Below are 23,678 nucleotides of genomic sequence, written 5' to 3' on the forward strand. Positions count from 1 at the left end.
TATCATATTGCCTCTAGGTTTGCTTTTTTTCCTTCTTCTCAATATTGTTTTGTGTATGTGAGGCCTTTTGTGCTTCCATGTGATTTTTTGGGGGCTGTTTTTTCTGGTTTTCTGAAGAATCATTTTAACAATATTAATTCTTTCAATTCATGAATGTGGGAAGTATTTCTACCTTTTAGTGTTTTCTTCAATTCATTTTACTTCAGTGTTTTACAATTTTCATTATAATAGTCTTTCACTTAGTAAGCTTGTTTGTACGTGTTTTATTTTTGATGGCTGTTGTGAGCAAGATTGATTTCATTTCTTTCTTAGTAAGTTTATTATTGGAGTAGAGAAAACCTACTGATTTTTGTATGTCAATTTTGTGTCCTGCTACTTTACTGAACTCATTTATCAGTCCTAATAGTCTTTTCGTGGAGTCTTTCTGAAAACAGGAATAATTTGACTTCCTCCTTTTCTTATTTGTATGTATGCCTTTTGTTTCTTTATTTTGCCTAATTGCTCTGACTAAAATTTCTAGCAATATATTGAATAATTATCTTATTCCTGATCTTAGAGGAAATAGGTTTAGCTTATTCTATCTATTTAACCATTCAATATGGTATTGACTGAAGATGGTGTTTTAGGTTCAAAATTATTCATATTTTTTTAAAAAATTAATTTTCCCCCAATTTATTTTCATAACCATACATTGCTTGCCTATTTTTTTTTTAAATGAAGGCTAGTTAAGCAGTGGAAATAAAAGAAGAATGACAGTGACAAAGCACAAACTAGAATTGTTTTCAAAATTATATTCTGTTGAATAAAGACAGATCCCTTTGCTTTAGTTGAGAAGAGCACAGGACTCAAAATTGACATTTCATTTCATTTTTATTTTTGTGAGTTGTGTGTACTGGAGATTGAACCAAGGTCTCATACATGCCAGGTGCATACTTTATCACTTTTAAAAAATTTATCCCTTCACCTGTATTAAATTTTTTTAAGGAATTATTTTAGTTATATATAACATTAGAATTCATTTTGATAAAATTACAAAAGCACCTAACTCTCTTAGGTGCATATATGAATATGCCACAGTACATTTTTAAATTTTGAGACAGGGTTTTGCCCAATTTAGCCTCAAGCTTTTGATCATCCGTCTCAGTCTTCCAAGTAGCTGGGATTATAGGCACGTGCCACTGCACTCTTTGACATTTCATTTTGAAGATGGGGGAAATTACCTTACATTTTTTTCCAAAGGAAAATCATTCTTCTTCAAGATACAGTTGATTTCTAAAAGTTATTTATATTTAGTGCCTGACTTATTTTTCTCAGATAAGAATGTTGACCTATTCTTAACTTTTAAAGAAAAAAAATAAATTGTTGTTTGAAGCATGTTAAGACCAATCAAGGACTCAGTTGGTTGAGGTACATAAAATATTTAGAACTGTGCTTAGCACATTCTAAGAACTTAATAGATGTAAGCTATTATTTACTATGATTATTACACATTGACCAACCCCAATATGAATATCCAAAATATAAAATCCTATAAAATGAAAAAATCTTTTAGTGTCAACCTGATGCAACAAATGGAAAATTCTATACCTGACATCAAGTGACAAAAGGCAAGTTCACCAAAAGTATTGCATAAAATCACCTTCAGGCTGTGTATATAAGGTATATGTGAAACATGAATTTCATGTTTACACTTGAGTCCCATCCTTAGAATATCTCATTATGCATCTGCAAATATTCCAAAGTCTGAAAAAAATTGAATTAAAATACTTTTGTTTTTATGCATTTTGGAAAAGGGATGCTCATGCTATTATGATGATGATGCTCTGCTGCTGCTGCTGCTGCTTCGGATCGACCCATAGTGTTTTATATGCTTTTCTTACACATGTTTTCTATTACTTTGCCCAAACTTTATTGTTTTTATATTAAATGCTATATGCTGATAGACACACTAGAATCAATTAGTTGTAAATAGTAAACCTATTGAGCTGTATTGATTGATTTCTTAGGTGGAGGAATTTAGTTGGTTTCATTTTAAAACTGAAAAATACATTGTTTCTCAGTGTCTTAGTGGGTACTCTCTTGTTCTTCTTGGCTCTATTACCCAGGCCTTCCTTGCTTGTAATGATGATAATGATGATGATGATTGATGACACACACACCCACACATTCACACACACACACATTACACAAATAAGGAGACGCACTAACTGGCAGTTGGGCGTACTTCCAGTTCATTTCAAACCATGCCATTACATTAAAATGTAAATTAAAATAAAGGGAAGTTAAGACATATTCCTCTTTTTTCCCCTTTCAGTTTATACTTTGATTTTGCAAATTGTTCTTCTCTGATTTTGGTGCTAGTATTCTGATGCAGGCTTTGAAGAATCAATAATAAGGAAGCATTTACAAGCAGATTTGCATCTTGGTCAATGATAATCCTTGCCCTGAGGCTCAGAGGCTGATTTGAGATCAATCAATACCTGAAAACTTCCTTTCTTTGTGATAGGCAACAGAATATGTCAGGGATAAGAGAGAGGAGTTATACCAAAACCTGTTTGTTATTCATGGAAGATATTTAGTCTGTAGAACTCCTTCAGATCTTAGAAGAAAGCTGGCATAGCATTTTGCAAGGGTATCCAGGGAGATGAATGGGCCTATAAATTTGGAGAGAGTGAGGGCAGGGGGTGGGGAGAGAGGGAGAGAGAATGTCTCATTTTGAATTTGAGATAGATAATTTCCCATTCTAAATGTGCTTACAATACCTGGTGTTACAATTAAATTAGTTTGGCATGGTTTAGGGTGTATAGCACAACATAGACTGTAAACTTTCTGGCTGTAGAAATCTTTTTCTTGGGCTTTTTTCCAGTTTCTAGTGAGAGATATGAAAACAAAACAAAACAGTAAAGAACAATTTCAAGTGCTAAGTAACAGGCAAATAGGATGCCTTGCCCACGTTGTCCAATATAAACTTTATTCCAGCCCTATGAAACAGGTATTGAAAAAAATTCCGTATTTTGGGATGGAGGTGTAGCTCAGTGGTGGAGCACTTGCCTTGCACATGCGAGGCACTGGGTTCAATTCTCAGCACCACATAAAATAAATAAATAAAATAAAGGTATTGTGTTCATCTATAACTAAATTTTTAAAAAATTTCCTATTTTATAAATTTAAAAAATTTCAGTAATACTTATATTTAGGAACTTTTGCTTGTATTCAGATCTAGCAAAGGGCTGAAGTTGTTATGTTTGAACACAAATGTCCTGAAATCCAAATCATAAAATACTGTGCTTGAACTGCCTAAGCTGCTTGCCAAATGAAAATGGTTCTAGGGTTTATAGCATTAGGGAGAATTCATGCATCTTAAAACTTTGGAAAATTATATAAACCTGATGTTTACTGAAAGAAACTTATACATATCATTAGCAAAAAGTTTGATCTTAATGTTTTACAATTGAATAGAATTCCACAGTGTCTTATTTACCCTGGCAGGTTAGTCACTGTCTTCCATTTCTGTCAATTGTCTTTCATTTAAAATGGATAATTTGCTTATAAAGATGATATGCTTGCTAGGTTTGTATGTCTTCATCTGGTTTCAATTAAAGGTGTGGCTTTATTATCTTAGCCAGATGATTGTTTTTTCTGGCAATCTGCTTCTTAACTCCACAACAGTATTTCCCAGGCTAAAGCCAGTCAGTGGATTCCACTGGAGGTTCTCTCACACAATACAGTTAGTTTGAGTGGAGGCATAAAATGTTTTAGATCCTTAACATTCCCATGCAAGTATGTGCACTAAAAGTCTTTGAGTAGGCTACAATAATTCTAATGGGAAAGTGATGGCTTTCATCCCATGCATCATGTCTTATTTAAGTATGGGGCTAACATAAAAGACCCAAATATCACAAACTTTATTTTTGGCCCCCAAATTCAAAATTTAAGGTGTGTTTTAAGAGACAACCCTCTGGAGACAATATTGGTAGTGTAGTGATTCATGAGCTTCATCAATTCTCTTTAGTTCATTGAAAGTGTACTAAAAAGAGCACTCTCATGCCTTGTTTTGGACATGTAAATTGGGATAAGCTTTATGGAAAACAGTTTGACAATAGTGTCAGAAGTCTTTTAAAATGTGAATGGTTTTGGTCTCTGTAATTCAGTTTCTAAAACTTTGATGAAAGGAAAAATAAAAACTGCACATAAGTATTTAATTATGAGCACTTTTGTCTTGGCATTAGATATAATGAAAGAAAGCCATGTGTTCAGAGCAACAGATTCCATACCTGTGTTCCCATGTATGTCTGTCAGAGTTTCTCAACTGTGATTACTGTTGACATTTTGGCTGGGTACTTCTTTTGTACAGGTGCTATCTTACACATTTTAGGATGTTTAGCATCCCTAGCCCTTACCCACTAGATGCCAGAAGCACCATCACCATAGCAGCTGTGACAAGACAGAAATGTCTCCAGATATTGTCATATGTCCTTTGGCAAGTGGGGGGATGGGGGTTGGTTCAGTACTAGAGCACTTGCTTAACATTCATGAGGCCCTGAATTCTATCACCAGCCCTGGGAAAAAAATAGGAAAACAAAACAAAACAAAAAAATCCCCCGTGGAACTATATTACTCTTGGTTCAGAACCAGTGATACATGGTCAGGAAATTTTCCAATAGTTTTAAGTGAACATTTGATAAGGAAAAATGCTGACAGTATTTTGTGCATTTTTTTTTTTTTTTCTGAAAAAGGCAGAAGGATAATGATAGTTAAGGGGTTAGAGGATATGTAGTTTCTACAATGGCAAAGAGTTGTTCTGGGAGTGCTGTGTAATACCAGAAATCCTTCCAGTTTCCAGGTCTCCCGAGCAGCCATGGGTAACATAACTACCTATACCAAGGCAGTAAGAAGGCAGCTTCTACCAGGTGCTGCCAGCCTTCTGTTTGGGCTCAGTAGGGGTTTCTTTGACCTTTATCCACACCATCTACCCACATTCCCTCCCCATTTTCTACTGTTCTCAAGATTTGGCTTCCCATCTGCCTCTTCAACTAATGCAAATAGATAATCTCTGTGAATCCCCTCCCTCACTGTGAGCCTGTATGAATCTAAATTTTACTCCCCAGCCAAGCTTTAGGACACAATGCCATGTGTGTCCCCCACAGCTTGCAGAATGCTTTCCGTTTAAGAAAAAAACAAAATCGAGTGCAGCAATGATACACATTTCAGAAGTTACATCTTAGAAATAATGAACATATGATTAACAATTATTTCTCCATTTTAAGTCTTCTTACTAAAATACTAAATGTGAAAAACCTTTTTTTTTAAAAAAAAAATCGCAATTCTTAGGGAAAAAATAAAAATGATTTCAAATATTTTGAACTCCTTTAAAACATATTCATCTTAAGGGAAGGGGGAATATGTAACACGAAGTCAGTGTCCATGAATTGTATAGGAGGCTATTTCATATTTGGAGCAAAATAAATGATTTTTCACTCAGTTTAGAAACATAATATTTTTAAAAGGAAAACATTATGTGTAGCCCACTCTTGATTTTTCAAAATAACTCCTCAAATGCTTAATGCAGAATGAACTTAAAGTTTTTGAGATTTGAAATTCATTTGAAATTTATTTTAATCAATGGTAAGTTTGTTTATGATGCTCTAGACTAAATCAGTTTTGGGTTTCCTTTTGTGTCACTCTGATAGCATGGAAACCTTTGAAGAGCTGCAGATCTCATTCTGATGATTGTAGTAGGGAAGGAAAAGTTCCTAACAGCAGGAAAACCTTTGCATTTCTGCATTGTAGAGAAGGAGGCAGGCATGCAGAGCTCTTTCCTTTTTACCAGTATCCTGGGCCTTTCTAGTTGGGAAAAGTGAAAAGAACTCAGTTATCCTGCATATAGTGAACAAGAGGGATTTTGATATTCTTAACAAGGGGAAGAGATTAGAAAGATGAGATAGAGAAGAAAAAGGAGTGTTATAGTTTAGATGTGAGGTGACTTACCCACAAAAGCTCATGTGTGAGACAATGCAAGAAAGTTTAGAGGTGGAATGATCCGGTCATCAGAGTTTTAACCTAATCAGTGCATTAATCCAGTGACAGGGATTAACTGGGTGGTAGCTGTTGGCAGGTAGGGTGTGGCTGGAGGGGGTAGTTCATTGGAGGTGTGCCTCTGGGATACATATATTTTGTCCCTGATGAGCCAAGCTTAGTCTCTCTCTGCTTTCTGGTACCATGTTCTGAGCTGCTTTTCTCTGCCATGCCCCTCCACTATGATGTTCTGCCTCCCCTCAGGCCCAAAACAATGCAATTAACTGTTTATGGGCTGAGACCTTTGAATCCTTGAGCCCCCAAATAACTCTTCCTCCTGTAATTGTTCTTGTAAGGTTTTTTGGTTACAATGGTGAAAAAAAAAATGACAAGGAGGAAGAAGAGAAGGAACAGGAGGAAGAGGAATACTTCGAAAAGGAGAGAAAGAAGGAAAGGAGGAAGATGAGGAACAGGAAGGGAGAGGGAGAAGCACAGTTAAACTAGGGCACAGGTAGAAGGGACACACAGGTGGGTTCAAGGTAAGAAATCAAGGCCTAGGGCACATAAGATTTTGCAGGGGATGTTTAGGGGAGACTTGATAAATTTTAAAACTCCTTTGGCATGACAGAAATTATATTCAAATCGTGAAACAACCCTTCACCACAGGCTCGGAACTGCCCTGGTCTTAACCAACTGCAGATTAACATCCCCAAGTGTAGCACCCTGTTGACCAGTGTTTTAGTCGTTTTGTTGTTGTTACTATAATGAAAGCCTCAAGGAAGGCCAATTTTATAAAAGAAAGAATTTTATTTAGTTCACTGTTGAGAGATGAAGGTCCCCAAATCAGGTGGCCTCATTACTCTGTCCTGTGGCAAGGGCCTAATGGCATCATAGAGGGAGCACATGGAAGATTAAGACATAGCATGACCTAATGGGAAACCCCAGAGTAATTCAGGGATTAAGCTTGCTCTTTTGTCAACTCACTTTTTTGAGAGTCAGGGGTCCCCCAAGAGCTACCTTCATCACTTCAGAGGGTAGCTCCCCCAGTGATCTACCCTTAAGCCCCACCTCTAAGTATTCCATACCCTCTCTCAACACTGCCCGCCAGAGACCAAGCTCCTAACATATGTTCAAGCCATAGATTATCATGAAAGATGGGTCCATAGTGAAACACTTGGTGTTAGAGACCCAACTTGATATAGAGGCCTGCTGTGAGAGGAGAACAGAACTAGGGGTCTTGCACATAGGTGAGGGCAGCCTTGTGAGGCAATGTGCCATTCTGAATGTGCAGGATTAGCTCAGCCTTTAATGATCCATAGGGATACTAAAGGAGAGATTAGATTCCACATATAATCCTCATATGGAATGAAGCATAAACATACCTATTTAGATACTGTGACAAGGAAAACTTTTCTTCTTCTAACTATGAGGTTCAGTGCTTGGGGGCCTGCAAACCAACTGACAAAGAGATTCATTAATGGAAGAAAAAGCAAAGTTGCTTCCCCTATGCATGGGCAAGAAGCCCCTAATAATGACAAACTTGCTAAATAACTAGAGGTAAATATTTATATACTAAATTTAACAAAAAAGAGAGTTATAATCAAGTAATCCAACAGAATCTTCCATACACTGGGAAAGGGTAGAAGGCTCTTTTGGATTATTTGATTTTCAATGGGAATGGGCAGTCTATCACCATGGCAGCTTAATTAGCAGGAAATACTTTATGAGGGGCTTAGTGGCCACTGTAGTTTTGGGCTAGCTTTGCTTTAGTCAATCAAGGGACATCAAGAGAAGATTTCTTTCTTTATCTTCTTTAGCTCAAATGTTTTAACTTGAAAATAACTTTTATACCAGCTCTGGGGGTCTGAGTGGGTTCCTACATTTTCTCTATCTGAAATTTTTCTGGAAGTTTCACCAAATAAAAAGTAGCAGCAGCAGCTAGGTTATTGCTGTGGAGAGCCATTAGAATTAAAAATATCCAGGAAAGAGATCTATAAAAAAGAGAGAAGAATTTATACTAGAAGGAGGAAACAAAACGTAAAGGTTAATGGTTGGAGCAGACTGGACAGTTCCTGAGAGCAGAGGGCAGCTAGTTGAGAACACTGCCAGTTGCTGGGTTTGAAGGATCTTTGGTGATGGTGGCAAGTGCAGTGTCCTAGTCATGATTCTCTCCTGGAGCACAGCGTGGAGGAAACAGGTGTTCCATTGAACTTTCTAGCTGTACATCCTGTTCTGATGATGGATCCTTTGAAGTTCTATTGAGTTGTCCAGCTTCTGTTCACAGGGTTTTGGAAAAATGAAAGTTTTAATTGTCAGTGATCCCAAATCAGTAAGGTGTGAGGAAAATTGGAAATGTTACTGACAAAATGCCCAAGATAGCAAGAACCAGTCTAAAAATAGGTGAAAAATATCTCAAAGACAATGAATAGTACTGGAATCTGAGAACCCACAGTGGTGAGTTGTTTTCCATTGAAATTTCTCACCACAGTCATTTCATTTCTGATCATACAAAATAAGTCAAGTCCAATTAAATTCGACTGAATAAATCATATAAATGCAGCAAGATAATTCTCCACATGGACCTTTTAAAATTTGCTTCGTTGGGACTTTTTACAAGAAATCTCAGAGATTGTATGCATTTTAGTTTTTTTTAAATTGGTTCATTATAATTATGTGTAATAGTGGTATTCCTCATGACATATTTGTACACATACATAATTTGGCCAATTTTATTCCCCAGTACCTTTCCTTTCCCTTCATTCCTCCCTCCCTCTGGTCCCTTTCCTCTATTCTACTCATTCTGTTCCAATTTTCATAAGATTCCCCTCCCTAACTCTTTCTTTTCCTTTTCCCTTTCTATCTTCTTTATATGAGATAAAACATACAACCCTTATCTTCTGAGCCTGGTTTATTTCATTTAACATACTGTATTTGAGTTCCATCCATTTTCCTGCAAATGACATAATTTCATTTTTTATGGCTAGATAAAACTTCATCGTGTATGTGTATCACATTTCTTTATCCATTCATACGTTGACTGACACCTAGGCCTTTTGTACAACTTGGCTATTGGGAATTTTGCTGCTAAAAACATGGGTAAGCATGTATCACTATAATACGCTGACTTAAGTTGTTTGGATCAGACTGGATATTTAAAAGCTTGCCTAATCTAGGAAGCCATGTGAAAGACTTAGCACCAAACTTCTCTTGAAATGCCTGTATCTTGTTTCCTGGACTTGCCAGGAAGTGACCTTCCTTACTCATCTATAATGAGGTTCATTTTCCCAAGAGGGCTTTATTAACATTGGTCAAATAAAATCATCCTTCGTTTCCTAAAACTCATCACATCTGATTCTATGCACATTATTTTCAGATAAGACATTCTAAAGTACTGATTATGTAAGCAATGTTTTCAATGTGTCTTACTATAAAGAGGACTGATTCTCATTGAACCTAGGTAAATAATTATATGGACCCAAAATCTAAGAATATTCAATATTAGTTTCTGAAATTTTGAAGGTTTTAGACAGGGAAGAAAAGTATTTCATTTCTGCTTACAAATTAATAATCGTACCAACTAGGAGTTATAGGTTACTTAAGATAAAAAGAGAAAAGTCTTCCTTGACTTCCAGAAATAGAACATTAATGGAATAGCAATGTTTAAAACAAAAAGAGCATAAAAGCTGTCATCATCATCCATTAGTTTATTCAGTCTCATTCAGTTAATTCTGGTTCTGTTTGATTTTGTTTTGATTTTACATGAACACACCAGTTTCTCAACTATAGATCTGGAAATCCTTATTCAGTTCAGTGACTATCATGGAATCATCAGTGCCAACAAAGATGGTACTCCAGAGCACCTGGAAGAGTCTTCTTTATGGATCTCAGAAAAACTGCAATTTGTTTTTTATTTTAGGATGAAGTTCTCTGTCTTAGTATCTTGCACGTATTTGCTAAAACAGGATCACATCACTGTAAGACAATATCTATGAATGATAAAAGACTTAAAGGGACATGGCTAAAGATCTAATGACAGTATTATACAAATAGTGCATTATTAGTAGTATTTTTAAAATAATAGTATTATAAACAAGTTTCATTGACTTAAAACCTTTATATAATAACTAGAATTATGAATAATAACTTTATACCATTGTTGTCTGCTATCAGCCAGGGCAGAATGAGAACATACGTATAGCAAGAATATTGGGTGATTTCTAGGCATTTACATAACTCCTGAAATATTTGCATTAATGACATTAACCCATGAAAATATAACCCAAGGGAGGAGATTAAACTTTTCTTATTTGATAATGCTTCTCATGCAAGTCAACATATCAAATATACCTAATTGTCATTGTTATTTTCATCTTCTCATTTTGTAAGGTGGAAGAACAAACCTTTTAAGATTTTTCAGGGACCCTCTGAGGAATTTCCAAATCAGTTTAAGATTAGTATTTTATTTCATATTTGATTTTAGGAAGTACAAATATCAGAAGTTGTCAAAAATATAAAAAAGAATTTCGAATTGTTGATGAAATAGGATCTTGGGTCTCTAGGAAACAGTGCACAGTTGTTATATATTTAACCAAAGTGGCAATATATAAGACTTACAAATGTGAGAGGTAACTTGATTGAGAGAATCAAAAACCCTTAGCCCTGAGGCTGGAGTTGTGGCTCAGCAGTAGAGTGCTCACCTAGCACATGCAGGGTGCTGGGTTTGATCCTCAGCACCACATAGATTAAAAAATTAAATACAGATATTGTGTCCAACTACAACTAAAAAAAAAATTAAAAAAAAAAAACACTTAGCCCTTTTAATATTGAGAAAATTTGGTTTCCTTAAATGTTTCAGTAAAGACAACACAAGAAGTTTGTTTGACCAAGACAAAGAAGCTCTTTTCTTGGTTATCACTAAAAAGGTAAAGGAAACTCTTTTCAATTTCTTACTGACAACAGACCAATAATCCAAGAGACAAAAGCGACGGTCAGTGGCACTGCCTATAATCCCAGCGGCTTGGGAGACTGAGACAGGAACATCTAGAGTTCAAAGCCAGCCTCAGCAATGGCAAGGTACTAAGCAGCACAGTGAGACCCTGTCTTTAAATAAAATACAAAATAGGGCTGGGGATGTGGCTCTGTGATCAAGTGTCCCTGAGTTCAATTCCTGGTACTCCCCCTCCCACCTCTTCCCAAAAAAAAAAAAGGAAAAGAAGAGAGGGAATCACATTCATTTTACATCCATGTACTGGCAAGATTATAGCTTATTTTAAAAGAACTTTTAAAATAAGTTCACTCAGATTTTAGCCAGCGGGACCATATAATATATGATCACTTTTCCCTACACCTATTTTAAATTTCTGTATCCATTTGGGTTTTTCCTATTCCTAGTCTCTTCTCATCTAACCTTTAAAAAAATCAAAATTCTATTTTCTGACAAAATTATTTGTTTTCCTTTAACAAAACATGTCCTTCATTCTGTGTATATTTTTCATTCAAAACTGTTTCCCATTGCTCTTTATTTTTCTAGTACTTTTACTTACATACATTGATTATAATTTTACCATTAGTAATCTGTGGTGTCCACAATGCCTGGGATCCTGAATTCTCAGGAGACTGAGGCAGGAGGATTGAAAGCTCCAGGCCAGCCTGTCCAAACACCACAACAAAACAACCCATTAGCAACCTTTATTTTACAAAGCAAATGAGAAAGGAGACAACTGTGAAGCATTTTCATATTCCAGCATTCTGTGCATATGAGGAAATTTTATGAATCTACTTCACATATAATTTTATGAATATATCTTCACATCCCCTTGGAGCTACATGCTTGTTCATAGTTTTAAAAAAACAAAGTTTAATGTGGCCAAAGAACATGCTTATTATATAGGTCCAAATATATTTAGTCTTTTTGCAAGGATAAGAAGCCAAAAATATATTTAAAAAATTGTAAATACTTCAGTATTTTACTTAAAAATAAACAAGATACTCAATGATTATCTTTGGCTTAACTTTCACGTTGAAAGTTAACAAAATAATTTTCAGAAATATTTTTAGGGAATGATTGTTGAAATAAAGGTTCTTGGCAGAATGACTTAATTTGATTAGAATCAAGTTCATTGGTTTTATAATCATAAAGTCTTGTATATATAGCTTTAGCTTATTTAACTAGTAAATTTAAGTTGCTGATAATTCAGAAGATGGATGTTTCTTTTAATTAAACCAACAGTATTAAACTAATCAACCAAAGATTTGGGACCTGGGTTTGATCCGCAGTACTGCACCAAAATTAAAAAAAAAAAAAATAGTCCCAACACCGAGAAGTAGGAAAATATCACATACACATAATATTCATAGGTATTTATGTGCCTTATGTGCACACAGATGCAAATAGAGTTCTGCAGCTTTTATTCTAAAATTTTAGCCATAAGTCGGGCCTTAACACAGTTGCTTCTTGTCTTGCCTCACTTATATTTTTATCTAAATTGTGCTTCTGGCAGATGAAATAAATTGTTACTTGCTCAATATGAGGGCCAAAGCTTTTACCAATTTTTGTGGAGGATACTTTTGTGATTTTCTCTTATCCTGACATGTAATTTCATCGAGGCTGTGGACTACATTTTATTTTCCATTAGAGTTTTTTCCAGCTTCAGTTGGTTGCTGTTTGGGTTCCTGAGTCCCTTAAGAACCCCTGAAGTGGAACAAGGGAGACTGTGATGACCAGTAGAGTGTTGAAGGGCTGGTGAGGAGAGAAAAGACTAGGGAATACATCTTGGAAGGTTTTAGTTATCTTATCTAAGAACCAAAGTTCTGAATTTCTAAAGTTCTAAGTATGCTGGAGCTAGTGTATAACGAAGGGGCATACAGTAAGCAGGTATTTAAAGGAAGGGGGTTGCTTAGTCAACTGAGAGTTCCCCTGAGAATAACATGATCAAGCAAGCAGAGTATAGAGTCCTGGAAATCAAAGCCTAGACTAGGAACTCCCAGTCCAAGAAGTCCTTGACACATTAAGAAGTCTGGGATTCTAACCCAGCTACACAGAGTGTACCCATTCAAAGGTCTTAAACCATAGGTCTTTCTGTGGCTTACCCATCCCTGCAAAAGGTGACCCCAGAGGTGCTCAAGATACAGTCCCATACCTGTAGATAGCCCAGAGGGAGGACAGCAGGCACTCCTATTGCCAGAGGCAGAATACACAAAGGCAATTGGGAAAAAGACAACATGGGACTTTTTAAGTTGAGATTATTTATCTTTACTTGGATGAACCCTGTGACAGTGGCCATGTTTAGTAGGATACCAGCTAAAAATGGGGTGTTCAGGCCATCCACATTTCTGCCCTGCAACTATGACTTCTTTCTCTAGTCAATGGCTATCTCACTGGCCAGCTCATACAATGGTCTCTAAGTGTTTAAAACTGTGTTCACCTTTAGAAATACACACCTGCATGTTATTTCATGTTGGTCCTTCTCATAAACTTAAAGCCAGTTATCATTCTCCACTGCTTGTATTCTTCCCATGTGCCTGTTTACCCTTCATGACACTGAAAGATCTTCTTTAAAAAACAAACAGAAACCCAAACAAGAACACCCAGTTTTTCATGTGACAACTATTCCCCATTGTATTTATCATCCTCTGTCACACTGAGCTTGTCAGCTTTCTATTGCTTCCCTTGATGTGCATGCTTCCCTTCCAGTAATGTACCAGGATGTCAAGGTTGACTTTGAAGGGGCTGCAGGACCCTATCTGGAGGTGGATTGTTGATGGAAGCATCTCCTTACTTAGGGTCAATGACCCACCTCATGGCTGGCTGGAGGATAGTCCAGTGTAGGCTTTTATAGATTCTCTATGTCTAAGCACCTCAGAAATAAGATTTTTGTTTTTGTTGTTTCTTTTGATTTTAGGAAGAAAGTTGTGGGTTGTTGACATTATGGTGGCATAAGATAGCTACTAGGAGGTTTTGTTCTCTGAAAAGTGAAACGGCCAAGTCCTAATCCAAGGTCTTCAACATTAGGGGAGACTTAGTAAGAAGGATGAAAAGAGAAAAGGCCACAGAAAATTGACTTTGAAAGGAAAATGTTCAAAGTGTTTGGGGAAGTTTTTTTTAAAGGATCTGTATGGCTAGAAGCATCTATTCTTATTGGGAGGTGAATTTGGAAGAGGAAGGATAGAAGGCATATGAGGCCAGTTTTCAGTTTTTGGTGATCTGAGGACACCTGTTTTCTTAGCAGGTTGGGGGCAGAAGCCTTCTGCCTGAGAAGATGAGTGATTTGGGGGACTTGTTATGGGGACTTCTGATTCCTGGAATTGTAGGCAGAAAGTAGATCTAATAGTCCCTCAGCTGACAGGAAGTGCATCTGACAGTTCCTTAGGAAGTGGATCTAGCAGTCCCTCAATCAACAGGAAGTGGACCTAGCAGGTCCTCAGTCTACAGGAAGTACATCTGATAGTTCCTTAGGAAGTGGATCTGGGAGTTCCTCAATCAACAGGAAGTGGACCTAGCAATCCATCGACCTACAGGAAGTGCATCTAACAATTCCTCAGGAAGTGATCTAGCAATCCTTCAGTCAATAGAAAGTAGACCTAGCAGTCCCTCATCCTACAAGAAGGGCATTCGACAGTTCCTCAGGAAGTGGATCTAGCAGTCTTTCAGCTCACAGGAAGTGCACCTGACAGTTCCTCAGGAAGTAGATCTGTCAGCCCCCTACTTGACAGGAAGTGGATCTAGCAGTCCCTCAGGAGTATGTACTACTCTTTGTGTGATTGCAGGGTACCTTATCTGCTGGGACCAGACATGCACAATTTACATAAAAGTGTTAAAAATCTGTTGGTGTACAAATACACTGACAAATAGAGGAGTTTCACTGCCATCATTTTTCTTTTTTTCTAAGGATCATCATGTAGGTTGATGTCCACATGGCTAGGATGGTATGCTTAGATTAATTTTATGAAAATTTGAGCAAATTTCATATTAATGACCCATGTACTGAAATAGTTGAATTTGTTGAGTATCCCTTACCCAAAATACTTGGACTTATGGATTTTTTTTAGATTTTGGAATATTTTCATATTTATAATGAGATCTCTTGGGGATCAGATGCAAGCCTGAACATGGGATTCATTTATGTCTTATAATAAATCTTATACATATAGTCTGAAAGTAATTTTTGTACAATACATTTTTTTAGCATGCATATGTTGTGAAATATGATCACATGAGGTGTACAATTTTTTACCTGTGGTGTCATGTCTGCTCTCAGAAATATTCAGATTTTCAAATCAGGGTGTTCAACCTGTATATATATTTATGTTTAATTAGAAGAGGAGCAGTATTCACTTTTGCTTAGATTTTCTTGATAAGAAAACAGCCTTTTTTTAAAGAGAGAGTGAGAGAGAGAGAGAGAGAGAGAGAATTTTTTTAATATTTATTTTTTAGTTATCGGCGGACACAACATTTTTGTTTGTACGTGGTGCTGAGAATCGAACCCGGGCTGCACGCATGCCAGGCATGGGCGCGCTACCACTTGAGCCACATCCCCAGCCCAGAAAACAGCCTTTTGACTTCCAATGCAGTCCTTTTAATTTAGTCAAATTGCAGAAATTTTTCCAGATCTTTATGAACTTCAGGGATGTCTAAAATGATTGTTCTTTGTCCAGTAGAATTTTTTATAGAGTAAAAGTTTGTGTCTGAGGTGAAGTAGGAAGGTAGAGTAGTGTGATTCTGCTGCAGAAGTTAAAATCTCAACTGAATAGTCCTTAAGGTTATGTGTTCACATTTTTATTAATTTTAAATTAATAACTTTAAAATAGATTAAATTTATTGATGCCAAAAAGTATCAGTTCTATGTGAGGCATTAATATCAGGTGTTGTCACAAGGAGTGCCCTTGCTATTGTGATAGGAGAATGATGAACATCAAAATGAGAGAATTCATAGAAGCCTCAAGGAAGAAATAGCACTGAGGAATCATCTTGAAAGAAGCTAAAATTACAACAAAGGAGGTACCCCCAGTGAGCAGAAGATCAATAGGGAAGGCAGAGGTGATGAGAAGACCTAGACAGGCCTGGCTTAGTGGCCTATACCTGGGCTTTGAACTGGCCAACCTTTTGCATTCTCCTTCTAACACTCTTTATCGACATTCCCACCAGTCCTCTCACCCATGAAATGGAGAAAACACCTCCCACCCCCAGAACATTTGTAAGTATTTAGTGGAAAGATATATGGCATGTGTGTATTCAACAAATGTTATTTTCCTCCATTTTCTAAAATCAATGTATTTTCTGGTTTCTTAGAAATGATGAGAATTGAATCAGTGAAATAGTTTATAGAGTTTAGCATTATATATTAACATTAAGAAAAAAAGAGACCCTGGCTGGGGATGTGGCTCAAGCGGTAATGCCTGGCATGCGCGGGGTGCTGGGTTTGATCCTCAGCACCATATAAAATAAAATAAAAATGTTGTGTCTGCCGAAAACTGAAAAATAAATATTAAAAAATTCTCTCTCTCTTCTCTCTCTGAAAAAAAAAAAAGAGAGACCATAGTTTTGTCAGAAGCTATGCAGAACATTTTGAATGCTAAACATCAGGAATACATTAAATTATTAGTGGCCTCCAAATTAGTAATGGGATTTTATAGTGCGTCATTGACATTAAACTGAATTTTTACTTGTTCTTTGGTTGTAACCCACTTCCATTCCTAATTATGTTCTTCTCAGGCTCACCTAAGTGTGAGTTTATAATCATTGGATACCAATAATAGGACACAGTTCCTTGAAAGTATTAGGATATGGCCTGAAGACCATTAGCAATGAAGACTAAGGTATTTATACTAGTTTTTTTTTTTTTTTTTTGTGTGTGTGTGTGTGTGTGTGTTTTGTTGTTGTTGTTGTTGTTTTGCTTTTGAGCATAAAAGAGTAGGATTTATTCAAGTGAGAAGAAAAGATACAGAGCTTCTTCAAGGTGAAAGGGAACCCAACAAGGGTTGCCTTTATACTAGTTTTTATTGAGTTGTATCCCTCCTTCCTCCAGAAAATCATGACATCTTGTTGTACTCCTTTTCTTTCCCTCTACCTGACTTGCTACTCTTTTACTCTACTAATTGTTGTGATAAGAGAATGTTTTCCTAAAAGGAGTTGCACAACATCTCTCATTCTAGCTCCCGTACACTTGTTTTCAGTGTGATGCAGAAATTGGCCTGGGCTTCCCAGGTCAAATAAAATTGCCCTGTATTTAAACAGCTATTCCATAGGCACAATGTACATCATGAAACAATGTTGTTTAGCATTTGAAATAATTGTTACTTCTTGAATTAGAAATAAGAATCAGCAGATTGCTACACTATGGCAGTCACAGAATCATTCACAAAATGTGTCTATAGGGATATTATTTGTGGTAGCTGGAAAATATTACATGAGTAATGTTGCATTCCAATTAGTTGTATTAAAATATATATTATGCACAGCTCTGTATTTGGGTTTAAAAGTTTCCTTGACAACATCATTTAACTTCTTACTGTTCTTTTCATGTTGCTAGTATAAATATCTAATATGTTTTTGTTCAAAACATCAATTAGGCTTCAGCATAATCTTTATTAATACAGATATGTTATTACAAGATGACTACTGAGCTATGATAATTTGCACAGCAGGAACAATAAAATATCTTCTTTTTTTGGTTCTATCCCAGATTGCTTGGCTTTTTTAGTCTTTTACAAAGCGTACACCCAGAAGGTTCCATGTTATCTTGCACAATTACAGTGAAATCTTTAAAGCTCTTGTAAGCAAAAGCATTATTTTCTCCCAAGGTGAAGAAAATGGAAAGTCCCCAAATTACAGATAGATTGAAAAAGATCATAGTAGTTGCAGAACTCCACTTTTAATATATCTATTTCTTTCTTTTCATGTAGCCAGAACTCCCCATTTTCTGCGGATTCAGAATGTAGAAGTGAACGCTGGCCAGTTTGCCACCTTCCAGTGCAGTGCCATTGGCAGGACCGTGGCTGGTGACAAGCTCTGGTTGCAGGTATAGTAACCACAATTTTAGCTGTCCAGTGAAGTTCTATCAGGGAGAAAGTATTTGCCCTGGAGGGAGGAATCAGTGAAAAAGTCTGTGTCTGGACACTTGTTTCAGGACTTTCGTCTTTATCAATAAGTGGCCAGGTTTTTAGGTGTTCTGCATAAACTAGGTATTTTTCTTTTCACACATCCTTTATGAATTTCTGTTTGCCCCCTTTGCTTTTGCTTAGTTGTCTCATTTGGAAGATCATATTGTCAAATTATTTCAGAACACTGTGAAGATGTTCAAAATACAGCACTTTCTCTGATTCATCCTCCTGAGCAAAATCTAGAGAATCTCACACAAACTTATACACAAGCATGTGCGTAAACCAGCACCCATACTTACAAGAATGTGCATACAAAAAGAGTTTTTAGGCTTTTGTAATTTGAATTTTCTAGCAATTTCCCCAAACATAGAAATTAATGACATATATTTTGCTTTCAAACATGTAAAATACATATAACTTATATGTGTGTAAGTGTGTATGCACACACACACACACATATATTAACATAATTTGTGTGAATTTGTTTACAATTTCTCAAGTTCCATCTCTCATATTTTGCCTTGCAAGTAGTTTTTACGTGTCTATGCAAGGTCTTAGGAATTCTGGCAGAATGAATAGACTAAAATGACTGGTTCCCTTCTATCAGAATGTTACCCCCTTCTTAAGTTCTAGGTTTTATGAGGTGTTCCCTCTACCCAGTGCCTTCCAATTACATGTTTTTTTAAATTTGTTTTTCCCTTTTAAGCATTAATCTGTAGTGTGCTCATTTCTCATCTTGACTGAACCCCTCCCCCCTTTTTCTTTCCTTGGTTTGCTTTTTGTGGGACTTTTACTTTTATTTGTTTTCATGGTGCTGGAGCCTTGTTCATGGTCAGAACAATCGCTTACACTGAGCCACACCTCCAATCCATTTATTTATTTTTATTTAAATTTTGAGTTGGCTACTAAGATGAACTTTCACGTTTTTTTTTAAATTTTTTTTTGTAGATGTAGATATAAAGAATTCCTTTATTTTATTTATTTTTACAGGGTGCTAAGCATTGAACCCAGTGCCTCAAACATGCTAGGCAAGCACTCTGCCTCAGAGCCACAGAGCTAGCTTCATAACCTTCAGATTTAAGCACTTCTCTCTACATCCATTTCTTGCTATGTCAGCTTCCAGATCTTGTGCTGACGTTTTTCTGTAAGGATCACCTCTCTACCTCCTATCCTACTTTTCCTTTCTGCTGGGGACATAATGATTGTGGTGTAATACATTTGTGTGACACTATTATTTTAAAATACCTTATCCCTTTTAATCATTGTAATTTACATAAATGGTTGTTTTTGTTTCTCCTTTCCTTGAGGAAATGGGAGAATGGGCCCTCCCAAGGTTAGCCTGCAAACAGTTGCCAGGTTGAATACACTGGGGGAGAGGGCCTCTGCCCAGAGTGCCTCCCCCTTCTCCCTGATGTCACTGTTTATTCACATCCTGTCCCTGTTAGGGACTTGCCTAGCCAGGAAAGAGGACTGTATGCAGACAGCTGAAATTGTATGTTTCAAATTCCTCTTTAGTTTTTTCCCTCTTTCTAAAAGTTTCATAATCACTGCTTTAAAAGCTTTCTGCAGTGTGTGATTCACCTTTTCTTCTAATCCCACTTCTCAGATATTTTAAATTCTTTTTTTTTTCTTTTCTTTTATTGGTTGTTCAAAACGTTAGCTCATGACATATCATCTTTCATACATTTGATTCACGTGGGTTATGAACTCCCGTTTTTACCCCAAATACAAATTGCAGAATCACATCGGTTACACATCCACATTTTTACATAATGGCATATTAGTGACTGTTGTATTCTGATACCTTTCCTATCCCCTACTATCCCCCCTCCCCTCCCATCCTTCCTCTCTACCTCATCTGCTGTTGTTCAGTTCTCTCCCTTGTTTCTTCCTCCCCCCCTTTCCCCTCACAACCTCTTATACGTAATTTTGTGTAACATTGAGGGTCTCCTTCCATTTCCATACAATTTCCCTTCTCTCTCCCTTTCCCTCCCATCACTCGTCTCTGTTTAATGTTAATCTTTTTCTCATAGTCTTCCTCCCTGCTCTGTTCTTAGTTGCTCTCCTTATATCAGAGAAGACATTTGGCATTTGTTTTTTAAGGATTGGCTAGCTTCATTTAGCATAATCTGCTCTAATGCCATCCATTTCCCTGTAAATTCCATGATTTTGTCATTTTTTAGTGCTGCGTAATACTTCATTGTATATAAATGCCACATTTTTTTTATCCATTCATCTATTGAAGGGCATCTAGGTTGGTTCCACAGTCTAGCTATTATGAATTGTGCTGCTATGATCATTGATGTGGCAGTATCCCTATAGTACACTCTTTTAAGGTCCTTGGGGAATAGTCCGAGAAGGGCGATAGCTGGGTCAAATGGTGGTTCTATTCCCAGCTTTCCCAGTAATCTCCATACAGCTTTCCAAATTGGCCACACCAATTTGCAGTCCCACCAGCAATGTACAAGTGTACCCTTTTCCCCACATCCTCGCCAGCACTTGTTGTTGTTTGACTTCATAATGGCTGCCAATCTTACTGGAGTGAGATGGTATCTTAGGGTGGTTTTGATTTGCATTTCTCTGACTGCTAGAGATGGTGAGCATTTTTTCATGTACTTGTTGATTGATTGTATGTCCTCCTCTGAGAAGTGTCTGTTTAGGTCTTTGGCCCATTTGTTGATTGGGTTATTTGTTATCTTATTGTTTAATTTTTTGAGTTCTTGGTATACTCTGGATATTAGGGCTCTATCTGAAGTGTGTGGAGTAAAAATTTGTTCCCATGATCTAGGCTCCCTGTTTACCTCTCTTATTGTTTCTCTTGCTGAGAAAAAACTTTTTAGTTTAAGTAAGTCCCATTTGTTGATTCTAGTTATTAACTCTTGTGCTATGTGTGTCCTATTAAGGAATTTGGAGCCCGATCCCACAATATGTAGATCAGAGCCAACTTTTTCTTCTATCAGACGCATAGTCTCTGATTTGATATCAAGGTCCTTGATCCATTTTGAGTTAACTTTTGTGCATGGCGAGAGGAGGGGATTCAGTTTCATTTTGTTGCATATGGATTTCCAGTTTTCCCAGCACCATTTGTTGAAGATGCTATCCTTCCTCCATTGCATGCTTTTAGCCCCTTTATCGAATATAAGATAATTGTAATTTTGTGGTTTGGTTTCTGTGTCCTTCCTTTTTAAATGTCATAATGGCTGGGACACAGAAGAGGGTTTTGACTTTGTTTTGAAATAGTAGTTTCTTTAAGGGGTTATAGCTAACTATAGCCAAGAATGGTTTGACAAGTTAGTATGTGTGTGTTTGTGTGTGTGTGTATGTGTGTGTATTGCAGGGGTGGGGGACATTATACATGTCCAGATACTTGTCTATTCTGTTAGGCTTCCTGCTTTTCCCAGTCCTGGTACCTATGGACTTTGTCTTTCACGTACATACTTTATATCCTATCTTATTGTCCCTCTTCCCACCTTTCATAACTACCTACCTACCTAACAGGTTCATCTTTTGTCATGTGATTGGCCTCTGGTAGTTTCCCTAATGTCTATCAGTCTACTTCTGTGGACCCCATTTTGAAAATGTTGATAATAAAGTGATTAATTCCTAAGATGACTATGGTAATTGTAAAGTAGGTGATAATTATATGTGGCTAGTTTAGCTTTGTGTCACTGTGACAAATACCTGAGATAAGCAGTTAATAAGATGAAAAGGCTTACTTGAGCTCATGGCTTCGCGAATGCAGGTCCAATGTTACTTATCCCTGTTGGTTTGGGCACAGGGCAGTACAGTACTACTACCTGGCAAATAATACTTACTCATCTTATGGTTACTTGGAACTTCAAGATTCCACAACCTCCTATGGCACCACTCTGAGGATCAAGCCTTTAGCATGCCAGCCTTTGGAGAATATTCTAGATCCAAGTTGGAGCAACATGTAAACAAAATGTCACATTGACAAGTGACAAATGAAAACTTTCACTGGCATAAAATTAAACAAACAAGAAATTGTTATTAAAGTCTTGAAGTTGGATAAGAGGACAGATTGAGTCCGAATTAACTGCACTGAAACAGATAGTAGTGGAATGTTTTTAAGAAGTGGGATTGGAGGTATTTTGGGCCATCCATATTTTCTAGTTGGTTTTATCCAATGGAAATTTTTTTAAAAAATTCACCTTCTTAGTTGGAGGTAGTTTATAGTTTTAAAGATTGAAGTTAGGCACTTACTCTCCAACAGAGCTGGAGATAAGGGGACTATTTTTTTTTTAATGATTTTTTTTTCAAGGGAAAATTCCATGGTCCCTTAGTTAAATGAGGGACATTGATACTAGTAACAATCATGTGAAATTTGGACCTTTCTATACAATTTTCTAGAACATAAATAGTTATATTTGATTTCTTTCCCTCTTCTCACTACACTCTTTTTACTAGCTAGATCTCCTCCACCAACAAGTTCCATTTATCAAAATTAGCATGATTATTTCTAGGTTCTGAAGTGAGCCCCCTTAAACTTATACTGTGAAGCCTTAGTTCACCATGTGATGGTATTTGGAGAGTAGAGGGGGCCTTCTTAGAGGAAGGTAGGATTAAATGCAGCTATGAAAAAGGGGCTCCCTTCTAATGGAATTAGTGCTGTTCTAAGAAGAGATTTTTTTGCTTTGTGCCTTTCTCTGCCATGTGAGGACATTGCAATAAGGCCACAGCTGGAAAACATGAAAAGAACTTTGACCTGAACCCAGCCATGCTGGCATCCTCATCTTAAGCTTCTTTAGAGCGGAAGTTCTCTAAAGAAGGTGCCTCTATAGAAAGATTCTAAAGATTGTATAAACATGGATAAGTAGAGAGCATCATGACTGTGGAAAGGTGGTAGGTGGCAGGGTGGAGTTATATTCATCTGTTTTATTTTCCTTAATTGTCATGTACTTTCAGCTTCTGTATCTGACCTAACATCCTGGTGACCATTAGGTAAAACTCAGAATGTAAGGTCAGCAGACTTTTAGCCTCAACCTACAATAAATGCATAAAATAACCTACTTAAAATCTACTATATAGATATAGATATAGATGTTAATGTTTTCTGAGAGATCACAGCGTGAAGTATAATTCTTGGTCTTCATGGAGTCATCTTAGCTTTTGCCAAAATTTTACTGACAAGTTGAGAGACAAGAATTTGCTCTTTTTGTTTTAATAAATGTCCTGGGCTTGGGAAGCTTCTGTTTAAACCTTGAGCATTTATTTATGGCTTCGAATCTTTAATTATTTGCTGTTACAGTGGCAGTGGTTATTCATTTCTAAATGCTGACTTAATTGGTCTGAATTGTTGTTCAGCATTCAAACCCAAGATTGAAAATTCACTAGTTGGAAGGAAAATGTCACATGTGCTTCAAATTGGAAAGAAAAAGATGTAAAGTACAACTGGTGCCTGTATGCCTCTACAGTTTCCTTGGTATCACTGAGGACTGGTTTCAGGACCCATGGTTAGGTCAACCCTCAGGTACTCAAGTCCCATGTATACAGTGGTATAGTGTTTGCATAAAACTAGATACATCCATCTCTAGATGACATAT

General features: G+C 36.7%; 1 protein-coding gene across 5 annotated transcripts in view; it reads left to right on the top strand.

Annotated features, from left to right (window-relative positions):
* Positions 1-23,678, top strand: part of Ptprm (protein tyrosine phosphatase receptor type M) — an 825,932-nt gene that overhangs the window by 302,370 nt on the left and 499,884 nt on the right. For all 5 annotated transcript variants that reach the window (XM_076837052.2, XM_076837055.2, XM_076837053.2 and 2 more), the window contains exon 5: positions 17,917-18,032. In XM_076837052.2, the coding sequence (XP_076693167.1) occupies positions 17,917-18,032 (116 nt within the window). The remainder of the gene's footprint in view (positions 1-17,916; positions 18,033-23,678) is intronic.

Source organism: Callospermophilus lateralis, chromosome 17 (genome assembly GCF_048772815.1).
Source record: "Callospermophilus lateralis isolate mCalLat2 chromosome 17, mCalLat2.hap1, whole genome shotgun sequence".
Classification (NCBI taxonomy): Eukaryota; Metazoa; Chordata; class Mammalia; order Rodentia; family Sciuridae; genus Callospermophilus; species Callospermophilus lateralis.